The sequence below is a fragment of the Somniosus microcephalus genome, chromosome 15 (assembly GCF_052327205.1).
Source record: "Somniosus microcephalus isolate GS21.2 chromosome 15, FLI_Smic_1.0, whole genome shotgun sequence".
NCBI lineage: Eukaryota > Metazoa > Chordata > Chondrichthyes > Squaliformes > Somniosidae > Somniosus > Somniosus microcephalus.
Window position 1 is genome coordinate 12419364 of NC_141001.1, and position 15256 is coordinate 12434619.

At 45.3% G+C, this 15256-nt stretch overlaps 1 protein-coding gene across 1 annotated transcript in view; it reads right to left on the reverse strand.

The window, feature by feature from the left end:
• The window catches only part of LOC147106545 (mucin-2-like), a 94622-nt gene that overhangs the window by 74598 nt on the left and 4768 nt on the right, over window positions 1-15256 (reverse strand). The window contains 3 exon segments of the mRNA XM_086008475.1: window positions 1597-1711; window positions 11109-11370; window positions 12522-12599. Of these exon segments, the coding sequence (XP_085864601.1) occupies window positions 1597-1711; window positions 11109-11370; window positions 12522-12599 (455 nt within the window).

Genomic DNA, 15256 nt, shown 5'->3' on the forward strand with positions numbered 1-15256 from the left:
ACTGTTAGGGGAAAGATGGGCAAAGGTGACGAAACATTCATGGTCCTGAGATGAAAGGGGCTTTGGAGATGGAGTACTAATTGTTAAGGATGGAAAAAATAATTTTCAAAATGGGGGTGATCACGGCAGTTTTGAAAAGAAGGACAGTGCTGAAGATAGGGAATTACTGACAACATAAGCTAGCATGGGGGCAGGAAAGATACTTGGGTGGTCTGATGTTGAGTGGAAAGAGGATTAAAGGAGATGGAGGTGGGTCTCATAGCCGATATAAACTTGGAGAGGGCAGGAAGAGAGATGGGGAGAAGATGCATAGAGATGGGGGTTCAGAGCTATAGTGCATGGGAGCCTACTGTCAACAAGGGCAGACGTCGATGACAAAGTCTAACACCACCTTCAGTGAGCCAGTGCAGCCTTCGGTTGCCTGAGGAAGAGAGTGTTTGAAGACCAGGGCCTCAAACCCAGCACTAAGCTCATGGTCTACAGAGCAGCAGTGATACCCGCCCTCCTGTATGCCTCAGAGACATGGACCATGTACAGCAGGCACCTCAAAGCACTGGAGAGGTACCACCAACGCTGCCTCTGCAAGATCCTGCAAATCCATTGGCAGGATAGGCGCACCAACGTCAGTGTTCTCGCTCAGGCCAACATCCCCAGCATCAAAGCTTTGACCACGCTCGATCAGCTCCAATGGACGGGTCACATCGTCTGCATGCCCGATACGAGACTCCCAAAACAAGCGCTCTACTCGGAGCTCCGGCATGGCAAGAGAGCCCTAGGTGGGCAGAGGAAACACTTCAAAGACACTCTCAAAGCCTCCTTGAAAAAGTGCAACATCCCCACTGACACCTGGGAATCCATGGCCCAGGACCGCACAAAGTGGAGGAGAAGCATCCGGGAAGGCGCCGAACACCTCGAGTCTCTTCGCCGGGAGCAAGCAGAAGCCAAGCGCAAGCAGTGCAAGGAGCGCACGTCAACCCAAGCACCCCACCCACCCGCCCCTTCAACTACCGTCTGCCCCACCTGTGACAGAGACTGTAGGTTCGGCATTGGACTCATCAGTAACCTGAGAACTCATTTTTAATGTGGAAGCAAGTCATCCTCGGTTCCGAGGGGCAGCCTAAGAAGAAGCATGGAAGGCTGCAGCAGACTGGGGCCAAGGGGAAGGGGTGGATATAGTGGAAGAGGTTGCACAGAGATACTCGATTTCAGTTGCAAAGAAATCCATGAACTCTTCACACTTGGTGTTTGGGGAGAGACGTTTGAGGAGGCAGTTGGTTACAGAAAGAAGATCAAATGAAAATTAGAGGAAGAGTCAAACTGCATCAGCCTCAAATGACTCAACAGTTGGCTGAAGAGCAGCACCGTCAGATGCCTAGGAATCAGGCACCTGCCTGCTCTCTCAATTAAGGAAAGGAAAATGGTTCTAAGAAAGGAACTGATGAGGAGGAGGAAAGGGAAAAACACAACATCCATCATTTACATATGATAAGGAATTTGAAACACAGCAAGAACTCTATGAAAATAGAATGGTGAAACATGTTTAGTGTTGTAATACTATATCTGTTTAAATTTCAGCTAATGTAGAAATTCTCATACCATGAGGGCATCATCTCCATTCCACATGAGAGTCAGGCCGATCTTTGCAGTGATACGGGTGTAATTGCTGACTTTCTCGATCATTATTCCAGAATGGGTGTAAGGTAGTATTAACCTAGGATAAGAAAAACAAGCAGTTATCCCAGTTTTCAACATGGTTTGTAATTTAATGGTCTCAATAACTGCATAATGATGTGATTATTTACAAAACAGATTCCTTGTTTCTTAATTCCATTTGCAACTCTGTCCAACACGCCTAGCTCCACCCTACTCCAGCACAAATTCCAACTCATCCAAAACTCCGTCACTCGCATTCTATCCTTCTCACCCATTATCCCATCCTCACCAACCTTGACTGGAGTTCATTTTCCAGTACGATATAAATGAAAGTTCTTTCTTTATTTATATTGACTTGAAAAAATTCTTCTTGTTTACTAATTCTGCACTATAAAATTATCTTCAGAAAACCCCTCATCCTTGTTAAATATCTTCCCACCTTCAAAAACTTCCTTAAAACTTATCTCTTTGACCACATCTTTGGTGACTTCCGTGAGCTTTATTCCTGCTCAGTGTGCAATTGTCTTGGGAAGACTTGCTATGATGTGGGTGCTCAGAAGTGTCAGTTCCAGTTGTTGTATTGATTTGAACTTAAAAATGTGTGAAAAGTTTCATGCAGCGTTAGGCTGAGATTCACTTTTATTGCATTGTAAAACCTTTGCTCTGAAACAAAGATTTTCAAAACTGAATGAAATGTAGAGATAATCAGCCTCTCTTTGGAGGGGAATGATCTCTTGAACTCTGTTCAAGAGCAGATTATACCTGGAAGTGATTCGGGAATAACTCAGAACTATGTACTCTCTACTGCCAGCTTTACAATGCAAATGCCCATGATACACATTCTGATGCGTTTTTACATAGAATTACATAGAAAATACAGCACAGAAACAGGCCATTCAGCCCAACCAGTCCATGCCGGTGTTTATGCTCCACTCGAGCCTCCCCCAATCCTTCCTCATCTAACTCTATCAGCATAACCCCCTATTCCCTTCTCCCTCATATGCTTATCTAGTCTCCCCTTAAATCCATCTATATTATTCGTCTCAACCACTCCCTGTGGCAGCGAGTTCCACATTCTCACCACTCTCTGGGTAAAGAAGTTCCTTCTGAATTCCCTATTTAATTTCTTGGTGACTATCTTATATTGATGGCTTCTAGTTTTGCTCTTCCCCACAAGGGGAAACATTCTCTCTGTGTCAAAACCTTTCATAACTTTAAAGACCTCTATTAGGTCACCCCCTCAGCCTTCTCTTTTCAAGAGAAAAGAGACACAGCCGGTTCATCCCTTCCTGATAGGTATAACCTCGCATTTCTGGTATCATCCTTGTAAATATTTTTTGCATCCTCTCCAGTCCTTCTATATTCTTTTTATAATATGATGACCAGAATTGTACACAGTACTCCAAGTGTGGTCCTACCAAGGTTCGATACGAGTTTAGGATAACTTCTCTACTTTTCAATTCTATCCCTCTAGAAATAAACCCGAGTGCTTGGTTTGCTTTTTTATGGCCTTATTAACCTGCATCGCTACTTTTAGTGATTTGTGTATTTGTACTCCCAGATCCCTTTGCTTCTCTACCCCATTTAGATTCTTATTTTCCAAGTAACATGTGAACTCCTTATTCTTCCTCCCAAAATGTAATACCTCACAATTCTCTGTGTTGAAATTCATTTGCCAATTATATGCCCATTCTGCAAGTTTATTAATGTCTTCTTGTAATTTGCTGCAGTCCTCCTCAATATTTACTAACCCCCTCCCCCCAATTTGATATTATCCACAAATTTAGAAATTGTGTTTTTGATTCCAAAGTCTAAATCGTTAATATAAATTGTGAACAACAGTGGTCCCAGCACTGATCCTTGCGGGACACCACTTTCCACCTTCTGCCGCTCTGAATAGCTTCCCTTTACCCCTACTCTCTGCTTTCTGTCATGCAGCCAGCTAGCTATTCATTTTGCTACCTGTTCCCTGACTTCATTTGCTCTGACCTTATTCATTAGTCTATTGCATCGCACCTTATTAAAGGTCTTTTGGAAATCTGGATAAATTACATCTACTGCATTACCCTTGTTTACTCTCTCTGTCACCTCTTCAAAGAATTCAATGAGGTTGGTCAACCAAAATTTTCCCTTTTGAAATCCATGCTGACTATTCATTATTATATTTTTGGTTTCTAGATGTTTTTCTATTTTCTCCTTTAACAAGGATTCCATTATTTTTCCTACGACCGATGTTAAACTGACTGGTCTATAGATCCCTGGACATGTTCTATCTGCTTTCTTAAATTTAGGTATCGTGGCACTACACCTTTTTCTAACGAATTATTCATGGACTCGATGGGCCGAATGGCCTCCTTCTGTGCCGTTATGACTCTATGGCCTAGAAATTGGGTATAGCCCCGCTTGGGGCGTTAGACTTGGCGCTGCGCAAAGTTTTGCGCCAGGCGCAATTTAGCGCCACCTAGCGCGATATTGGGTCGTAGCGCCCCTAAGGTGATCGCGGCGCTAAATCAGGCGTTGCACGGTAGACTTAGGGCACTAACATGGCGGTGCAACTCAATATCGGGGTGACCGGGTGCAGCGCAGGCGCAGTCAATCATCGATGATCACGAGAGAGCCAGGAGCCGGCCAGCTCTTAAAGGGGTGGGTCCAGAAGGATAAGCAGCCACACTCTGCGCCCTGCAGAACTGAATTTCGGCGCTGTGTTTTGTTTGGCACTAAAAACTTTCTGAGGATGGAGAGGGCAAGGCAAAGAGCAGAGCGCTTCACGGATGATGCATTAGATGCATTGGTAGGGGGAGTGGAGTGCCGTTGAGCGGTCCTGTACGCGGACAATGGCAGGAGGCCTTGTCAGCAGGATTACCGCAGAGCATGGAGGGCCATCACTCAGAGGGTGAACTCCAGCAGCTTGGTGGTCAGGACTCCATTGCAGTGCTGCAAGAAATTCAACGACCTCACTCGGGTCGTCAGGGTGAGTGATGTTTTTGCAGTCCTCTTCATGCCTTCTTCTGCACCTGACTTTTTGGCCAATGGGTGCGCCATGCCCCACTGGCCATCTGTCAGCACGCACCCATGGCCCTTTCTGGGAACACACTTGCACATACAGCTGACGCCATGATGTCAGGGCTATTCCACCAAGGGGGGCATGACATGACAGATGAGGCCATGATGTCAGGGCTATTCCACCAAGGGGGGCATGACATGACAGATGAGGCCATGATGTCAGGGCTATTCCACCAAGGGGGGGCATGACATGACAGATGAGGCCATGATGTCCGGGCTATTCCACCAAGGGGGGCATGACATGACAGATGAGGCCATGATGTCTCATCATTTCCTGTCCTTTCTCCTGCAGTCCAAGCTGGCAAGGAACTGGTGAGAACAGCTCTGGACCGGTGGAGGACCTCCAAACCTCCAGAACCTGACGGACCTGGAGGAGCGAGTCCACCAGATTGTTGGCGGCCGCCTGACTGGTTCTGTCACTAGTGGAGCAGCCGACCCCATTGTGCACGGCGATGGTAAGGTTATGACCTTTTTGATCTGTGTCCTTCCACTTGTGACCCCCCACCGGCATGCTTTTTCACTGTGGACCCATGTCATAGCATTGCACCAATCTTGCATCCCTTGCTGCCACCCTCTCCTCTCGCTAAAGCCACTCTTCAACCTCCCTGCTTTCAGATGCTGCATCACCAGATGGGGAGCCGGGCCCTCAAGCTGCCAGTCCCACTGAGTCCGGAGGCGACCAGCTGGAGGAAGCCGGACCTTCCGTGCCAGCCTCAGGGGAGGCACGCCAGCTGCAGAGTGGGGATAGTTCTTCCCTGGAGGGGAGCGGGGGGGGGGTGCCTCTGATGAGGAACCAGCTCCAGGAACCAGCGGGCTGCACCAACGCAGGGGGGGAAGGGAAGCTTGGGGGCCGTCTCCCCGGAGGCCGAGTCAGGCCACCATGACTGCTGCACAGAGCGCAGAGGAGGTTCGGTCCCTAGCTGAAATGAGCGCCCAGGCTCGGCTCAGGCACAATGAGCTGATCGCTGCAGTACACTGGCAGGGAGTCTCCAGGACTTCGGTGCAGCACAGGAAAGGAGTGCGCAGGCCTTCTCCGATGCACAGGAAAGGACTGTCCAGGGCTTCTCCGATGCACAGGAAAGGACTGTCCAGGGCTTCACCGATGCACAGGAAAGGAGTGTCCAATGCTTCTCCGATGCACAGGAAAGGACTGTCCAGGGCTTCACCGATGCACAGGAAGGAGTGTCCAGGGCTTCTCTGAAGCACTGGAAAGGAGTGTCCAATGCTTCTCCGATGCACAGGAAAGGACTGTCCAGGGCTTCACCGATGCACAGGAAAGGAGTGTCCAGGGCTTCTCCGAAGCACTGGAAAGGACTGTCCAGGGCTTCACCGAAGCACTGGGAAGGACTTTCCAGGGCTTCATCGAAGCACTGGCACCTGCCACGCAGTCACTCGCTGGCCTCATGCAGGCGCAGATTGAGGCCACGCGAGCATTGACTGCTGCCACCGTTGAAGGATCAGGTAGGATTACCCGGGGCCCTTGCAGCACCACAGCAGGGCATCAATCTGTGGGCCAGCCGATTGGGGCGCATGCTGCGCTGCTGCCCCGTCAGAGTGCCAGTGTGTCGCACGCCCACGGAGCAGGTGTCCGCTCTCAGGATGTCAGCATTCCTGATGCCACCACTGGCACGCCTCCACTGCAGCTGCTACCACCTGCAGGACAGACTGCATCCGCCCATGAGCAGTTGGAGCAGTCAGCACCCGGGCCCTCCAAGCCCAGAGGTCGTCCTGCCCATCCCTCAGGGGCTTCTGTGCTTTCGGCCACTCAGCAGGCCTCCCCCAGCCTTGATGCAGCCACTGGGGTCCAATTAAGGAGGAGCTGCAGGGAGGGAAGGGGGCGTTCCAGAGAGAGAAGTCGAAGCCCATCAAGGGGTCAAAAGTAGAGGGAGCTTCGGAGATGGCGAGGTTGAACATTTCAAGGCCCTCTACAGCTCTTGTGAATGATGGGGATGTGTTGGTTACTGTCGCGGGTTTGGCAGACATTAAAGTTGTATTTCCTTGCTGATGTGTTAAATCCGTAGTTATGTATTTTGCCGTTACTTTTGTGTTAAATCCTTAGTTATGTGTTAAGCCGTTACTTAAGTGTTAAATCCTTAGTTATGTGTTAAGCCGTTACTTAAGTGTTATTTCATTAGATTTGCTTTCTGCTGCAATTGCTTTATGTAGTTGGAAGGCTCCACTTTTTTGAAAATAAAGACATTTTTTTATTTACACTGGACATCTAAACTATTTACACTTATTCTGTCCTTCATAGGCTTTGGGTGAACCGGACAGTCCTCTCCCAAACACACCAAGCAATCCGTCAGTGGGGCCTAGAAACGAGTCGTTATGAGCCTCTGACGAACGGCCCTTCCAGTTTCGGGAACCCTCCCGTCTTCCTCCTCCTCCTCCTCCGCCGCCTCCGCCTCCTCCTCCTCCTCCTCCTCTGCTGGTCCTTCAAGCTCGGCTGGCATTGGCTGGGTGCGTTGGATGGCGAGGTTGTGGAGCATGCAGCAAACAACGACGATGTGGGCGACTCGCTCCGGCGAGTACAGCCGGGCGCCCCGCGAATGGTCGAGACATCGGAACCACTGCTTCAGCACGCCGATTGTGTGCTCCTCAGTGTTCCGCGTCGCCTGATGACTGGAGTTGTAGTTCTCCTCTGCCTGGGTGCTGGGCGAACGTAGCGGGGTCATAAGCCATGGGCACAGAGGATAGCCCTTGTCTCCGAGAAGCCAGCCTCGTGGGTGAGCCGGGGCCTCGAAAAGGTCTGTCACTGTGGTCTGACGCAGGATGAAAGCGTCGTGGCTGCTGCCAGGGAATTGTGCGTTAACCGCGAGGATCAGCAGCCGGTGGTCACACACCAGCTGTACATTAAGGGAGTGGAACCCCTTGCGGTTGCGGTAATCCTCGGGATTGTTCACAGGCGCCCGCAAAGCCACGTGCGTACAGTCAATGGCGCCCTGCACCGTGGGGAAGCCAGCTATTGCCGCGAAGCCTTCTGCGTGCTCCTGCTGCTTCTCCGGTGTCAAAGGGAACGAAATAAATTGCCGCCTCCTGTTATATAGGGCATCTGTAACTTGGCGGATGCAGCAATGCACCGCAAACTGGGAAATGTTAGCTATGTCCCCAGTCGCGGCCTGAAAGGAGCCGCTGGCAAAGAAATTGAGGGCTACAGTAACCTTTACAGGCACCGACAGAGATGTCCTGCACCGTATGCGCGGCAGAAGATCATCCTGAAGCAGCTGGCACAGCTCAGTCACCACCTCCTTATAGAATCGCAGCCTTCTGACACACTGCTGCTCCAACATGTTGTGGTAGGAGAACTGCTGTCTGAAAACCCTCGCTGCGTAAGGTCTGGTGTGGCGACGTCTGTTGGCCCTCCTCCATCTGGCCACTCCTGGCCCTCTCTCCCTCCGTCTCTGTGCCCTCTCAAGATGTTCTAGCAGCAGGATGTTCCCTTCCAGAGCAGCCCCCATAATAAGAGTGATCAAGGTTAAGGTTGTAAGCTCTTACCAGCAGCTAGGTAATGTTCACAGGGCTAAAGGTCCTCTGGCACCGCTGGTTGAATGGCAATAAGGCTCTAGCACTGCAGCTGCTCAACTGTATCAAACCAGCCAACAAGTTGCGTTCACAAAAGGGCTGACGTTTTCAGAACAGTGGTGTCCCCTTTAAACAGCGCCCCCCTACTCCGAGAGTGCCTGGGGAACATTCCAGTGAGCTGTCACTATTAGCGCCAGGCGCAACAGAGGCGGGTACCACCCAATTTCCGGTCCGGTGCGCTAAAAAGGCGTTGCACCATGGAATGAAGTCATGATCAGCCTGCGCCCGCGAGCGCGCGCTAAGCTTTTGCGCCAGCGCTAAATGCATGATCAATATGGGGCGAGGTGCTAGGTTCCCTGCGACCACACAGAAATTGGCTATCGCCCCACTTTTCGGCCTCTTTAGGCAATAATCGGTGGCGCTAACAACCCAATTTCTCCCCCTATGACTCTTATGACTCTATGTGCAATAGTGCCTCTGCTATCTCTTCTCTAAATTTTTTTTTAAATGCGTGGATGCAATCCATATGGACCAGGGGTTTTATCCTCTTTGGGTTTGATTAGTTTACTTAATATTTCTCCTCTTTTTATTTTAAATGGGGTTATATAATTTCTAACCTCATCGTCCAATGTCTCCCTGGTAAATACTGAAGAAAAGTAATTATTTAATATTTCTGCCATTTCGCTATCGCTACCTGTGACTTTATCATGTCCATCCCTCAGTGGCTCTATTTCCATCCCGACTTTCATTTTTTTATTTATGTGCCTGCAGAATATTTTACCATTTTGTTTTATATTCCTTGATAATTTAATTTCATAGTTCCTCTTTGCTTTCCTGATTGTGTTTTTGACTTCTCTCCTAATCGCTTGATAGTCTCCCTTGACATGCTTTCCCCTGCTGTCTATGTACTTAGCGTATGCCTATTTCCTTCCCGTCAATTTTTCCCTTATGTCTTTATTCATCCATGGTGTCTCATTCGTGTTTAGTTTGTTCTTGTCTTTTAGTGGAATATATTTTTCCTGCACTCTGTTGAGCACCATTTTAAATATTTCCCATTGCTGTTCTACATCATTGTTTGCCAATATTGTTGTCCATTTTATTTTCCCAAGTTCTATTCTCAGCCCCTCAAAATCAGCTTTTCTCCAATCTATTACCCTGGTTTTCGTCATATTTATGTCCTTCTCAATTATTATCTTAAAGCTTATTATATTACGGTCACTATTGCCTAGATATTCCCCCACATTTATTTCTCTTATCTGCTCTGGTCATTCCCCATTACTAGATCCAGTCGCGAATCGTCCCTTGGGCTTCTTACACATTGTAGGAACTCCAGTCCCTTATCCCTTTTACCTACCTCTTCTGGCCAATTAATTTTGGGGTAGTTGAAATCCCCCATGATTATTATTCTATGTTTTTACTCATTTCCCTAATTTTGTTTGCATATTTCTTCCTCCGCCTCCCTTCTACTATTACCCCTATTAGTGTAATTTATCTTTTTTTTTTCTCTCCACATGGATTCTATTTCTGTCTTACTGATGGCTGCATCACTTTTTTCTACTTCCATTATGTTATCTCTAATAAGTATAGCTGGTCCACCTCCCCCTTTTCCCTCTCTATCTTTTCTAGCTATGTTATCCCCTTCCATGTTTAATTCCCAGTCCTGATTTTTCTGTAGCCATGTCTCAATAATCCCTACTATATCTGGTTCTTTGCAATGTATTATTGCCTCCAGTTCCCCTCTTTTATTACGGACACCATGTGCATTGCTGTACAGACTGTTTGCTCCTGTTATCAATGTCATACACAACAGGATAAAACATGGAAATCGATGTTTTTTCATTATATTGGCTCCAGATTGTGGTGAGCAATGTTTCACATGGGTCCAATGTTGGGACTGCTCTTACTTACTTTATATATAACTGGTGGATTTAGGAACTGAGGGAATAATATCAAAATTTGCTGATGACACCAAATTGGCTAGGTAGACAGATGGAAGCAGTTCAATTGAGAAATGTGAGGTAATACATTTTGGAAATAAAACTAGGCAAAAGATGAACACTTTTGATGGCTAGAATTTAAATGATGTAGAAGATTAGAGGGGTCTTGGTGTGCAGATACTCCAATCATCGAAGGTAACAGCACAGGTAGATAGGCATTAAAAAGGCAAATGGAATCCTTGTTGTTTGGCTGGAGGCATACATTAAAGAAGCAAGGAGGTAATGTTGAACTTGAACAAGAGCTTTGTTAAAGTTGAAGTATTGAGCACACTTTGGGCACCCATTATTGGAAACACAAAAGCAATGGAAAATATGCAGCATAGCTTCACTAGGATGGTACCAGGGATGAAGAGGCATAGTTACAAAGTGAGACTTGAGGAGTTATTTTTTTCCACCAGGGCTAAGAAGTTTAAGGGATGACCTGATAGATGTTTCATGATCACGAAAGGTCACGAGCGGGTAACTAGTGATAGATTGTTTCCATTGGTCAGCAAGATGGTAACAGGAAGGTACAAATTTAAGTTAATCACAAAAGGAATTAAAGTGAAAGTTAGAGAAACAAATTACTACACAAGCGTGGTTAGAATGTTGTTGATGCAGAATCCAGAAATTATTTTAAAAGGGAATTAGGTTGGTGTTTGTAAAAGAGACATATTAAGGGGTATGGGGAGTGAGCAGGAGAATAGGATTAGATGGTGGTTCATGTGGAGAAAAAGACTGGTGCAGGTTTGATAGGCTAAATGCCCTGTTTTTGTGCTGTAACATTCTATGATTCTACAACTCACCCTTCAACCGTTACACTATGCAATGTTCTGTTACATTGTTATATGTTGAAAAAAGCAAAATGAAAGCATTAAATTACAAAATACTTACACATTATCATCGACTGAAATAGTTGAATTATGTACTTCAACAACTGATCCGTCAATTTTCATGACAATTTGAGTGATCCTTGGAAGGCCATCAACAGTGGTACGCCTCATCTGGATGTTGAATTCCTCATAAGTACTCAAACATTGGGAAGCGAAGACATAATTGCAGGTTCCAGGAAAATGATAAACATCTCCATCAAAGATTTTAAAGTGGTAATTTCCCCAGGTACTGCAAACACGGTAATTGTGGTCTGGATTGTGACCTATGAATTGAGAATAGTGTATAATTATTTTGAGGAGTTACATAGGGAGTTTTTTTGGAAGATTTAGTCAGCAGAGCAGCTGGTGCAGTTATGGTACTGGCTGCCACAACAAGGTCATACTGCAATAGGTTTTATATCTGCCAAAGTAATAACATTTGTAATGTATTTGTTCATTTAATTCATCCTTGTTTAAAGAAATTTAAAAAAATACTTCCACCAAATGTGATCAGCAAAGAGATTATTGCCTCTGATCACATTTTCCTGATCATCCTTCTGTTTACTAACCTGGTAAATTGTTTTGTGTGACGCAGAGAACGTTGCTTACTTAATCAGATAAAGCTGGCACAGGCTGGTCTATAAGAACATGCTTCATAGGTTGATTTTTTTCAAGTTCCTAAGAGCTACCACCTCCTCCCTTTAATGGATCACTACCTCCTCAGACCTCAGATAGAACTCCCACATCTCCTCCATTACAATGATGCCTCCAGGAAGCCTGATTTCTCTTTCCTAACAAACACTGTTTTTTGTTTGAATAGCTCTTCATTCTCTATGAAGCACAATCCATTCCAGAATTGGATACTACCCACATTTCTGGAGAGGTGCTGTTAGCATCTCTCACACTTGTGGGCAGAATACAAGAAAAGCTTCTCAATGGAATGGTTCTCCCTCTCTTTTCTAGCCTCCAGCGTTCTTCCTCAATGCAATATTTATTGTCCCTCTCTCTCTATTGTAATTGTGCTACTATGGTCATAAACCCTCTGAACTTTCTTCTCTTGCTCCTTCTAATCATCACATGTGATTCTACATAATTTTTCTCCCACCTGCACCCTCACTATGTTGAAATTAGGATTTATCATACTGGTTCTTACTGGAACTCATTCTTTCCTGAGACCTCAACACTTTGCAATTTGTTATCTTCCTTAGCCGCCTCTTCCTCCTGAAATATATAGACTTTACTAAATAAATATATAGTGTGGTATCATCAAATCACTGTTACTTGATTTATCCCATCTTCTATTCTATTCTATTCTTTTGAACCTTGATGGTATCCTGACTATGGATCTTAGCCCATTAACTAGGTTTCTCAATTGGAAAAAGGAATATAGCTTTACAACTGGAAGGCAAATTTACTTATTTTATTATTTAGTTACTTGTAAAAAATGGAGCTGATGGTATTCCTGGAAACAGCACCACAGTCTTGTCAAACGAAGTAGATTCTGTTGCCTCATCTAAAAACACAACAAAAAATTACATTTGAATAATGAACTAACCAGTATAAAAATGTGAATTATCTCATGTTATAAAGTAGTAACTAGACACTTATACATTACACTGAGTTGGAAGAGTGTTCTATTAATCAAAGGCTGAACATCACTGTCTTCTTAAATTATGCTATTTGTTGTCTGTTTACCAATATTGTATGTGTTTGAATTCAATATAAAATACAGAATTATATAAAAGTTCAGTTTCAAGCTTTAAATTAATGTTCTGATATGAGCAAATGTTTATCAAGTTCCTGTTACTTTCCTCTGTCCACTATTTTAACATATTTAAAAGTGGATAAATCCCCAGGCCCAGGCTGTTAAGCGACGCAAAAGAGGAAATAGCAGTGCCCCTGACCATCATTTTCCAATCCTCTCTGGCTTCAGACGTGGTTCCGGAGGGCTGGAGGACTGCTAATGTGGTACCCTTGTTTAAAAGGGGAGAAAAGGATAGACCGAGTAATTGCAGGCCAGTCACCCTAATCTCGGTGGTGGGAAAATTATTGGAAAGAATTCTGAAGGACAGGATAAATTTCCATTTAGAAAGACACGGATTAATCAAGGATGGTCAGCACGGATTTGTTAAGGGAAGGTCGTGTCTGACAAACTTGATTGAATTTTTTGAGGGGGTAACAAGGAGGGTAGATGAGGGTAGAGCGTTTGATGTAGTGTATATGGACTTTAGCAAGGCTTTTGATAAGGTTCCACATGGCAGACTGGTCACTAAGTTAAAAGCCCATGGGATCCAGGGCAAAGTGTCAAGTTGGATTCAAAACTGGCTCGGAGGCAGGAAGCAGAGGGTAATGGTTGATGGGTGTTTTTGTGACTGGAAGGCTGTTTCCAGTGGGGTTCCACAGGGCTCAGTACTAGGTCCCTTGTTTTTTGTGGTATATATCAATGATCTAGACTTGAATATAGGGGGTATGATTAAGAAGTTTGCAGATGATATTAAAATCAGCTGTGTGGTTGATACTGAAGAAGGAAGCTGTAGACTGCAGAAAGATATCAATAAATTGGTCAGGTGGGCAGAACAGTGGCAAATGGAATTCAATCCAGAGAAGTGTGAGGTAATGCATTTGGGGAGGGCTAACAAGGAAAGGGAATACACATTAAATGGTAGGACACTGAGTAGTGTAGAGGAACAAAGGGACCTTGGAGTGCATGTCCACAGATCCCTGAAGGTAGCAGGCCAGGTAGATAAGGTGGTTAAAAAGGCATACGGAATGCTTGCCTTTATTAGCTGTGGCATAGAATACAAGAGCAGGGGGGTTATGCTTCAACTGTATAAAACACCAGTTAGGCCTCAGCTAGAGTACTGCGTGCAGTTCTGGTCACCACATTACAGGAAAGATGTGATTGCACTAGAGAGGGTACAGAGGAGATTTACAAGGATGTTGCTGGGAGTAGAGAATCTTAGCTATGAGGAAAGACTGGATAGGCTGGGTTTGTTTCCCTTGGAACAGAGGAGGCTGAGGGGAGACCTTATTGAAAATTATATGGGGCCTAGATAAAGTGGATAGAAAGGACCTATTTCCCTTAGCAGAGGGGTCAGAAACCAGGGGGCACAGATTTAAAGTAATTGGTGGAAGGTTTAGAGGAGATTTGAGGGGAAATTTCTTCACCCAGAGGGTTGTGGGGGTCTGGAATTAACTGCCTGACAGGGTGGTAGTGGCAGAAACCCTAACCACATTTAAAAAGTACTTGGATGTGCCCTTGGGGTGCTGTAACCTGCAGGGCTACGGACCAAGATTGGGAAGTGGGATTAGGCTGGATAGCTCTTTGTTGGCCGGAGCGGACACGATGGGCCGAAATGGCCTCCTTCCGTGCTGTAACATTCTATGATTCTACGATTCTATATTTATTTTAAACTGGCCAATGTCCCATTAGAATAATAGTCAGAGCAAAAGCAAAAGAATGTATTAAGCGTTTGCACCCAATTATCTATAACCATAATTTCAAAGTTATAATGTTTCTGTTGGAATGCACTGTTAGGAACTGCTATTTTCCTACATCTCGGTTATCTTGATAATGGTACTGTTTACATCGTCACGCACTGGCGATGGTACTTTCTGCCTTGCTTTAACCAGTGTGCATTGCTGATGGTATTTTCTGCCTTGTTATGTCCCTGGTGCACTGATGATAGTGATATCTTCCAGGCAATATCCATTATATAGTGCACTTTTTGCCTTGTTTGCGGGCATTGCATTAAAACAGAATCCGTAGCAAGGATCTGCATAATGTGAAATGAGATAGAGGAGCTCAGAGAAATATGTAAGAACAGCAGGGCAATAATATTAAGTGATTTTAACTGTCCCAAGAAAGGCCTAGATAGACTGGGATAAGGTAGTGGTCAAAGAGTTGGGTTTTAAGGAGGGTCTTAAAGGATGAGAGGAAGGTGAAGCGGCTTAGGAAGAGATTTTTTTTTCATTTTCAACAGCTATTCCTATCAGCTATTCCATGTTCTCCTCCAATACCATTCATTCTTACTTCCACCATCATTTGTAAAAGTAGACACACAATAACCATTTACACCTCCACTGGACCCATCTTTTGTTTCTTACTTGTCTCATTTTTACCTACTTTTGCCTTGCACCATCATCACTTTTGTCATTTAATCACTCCTG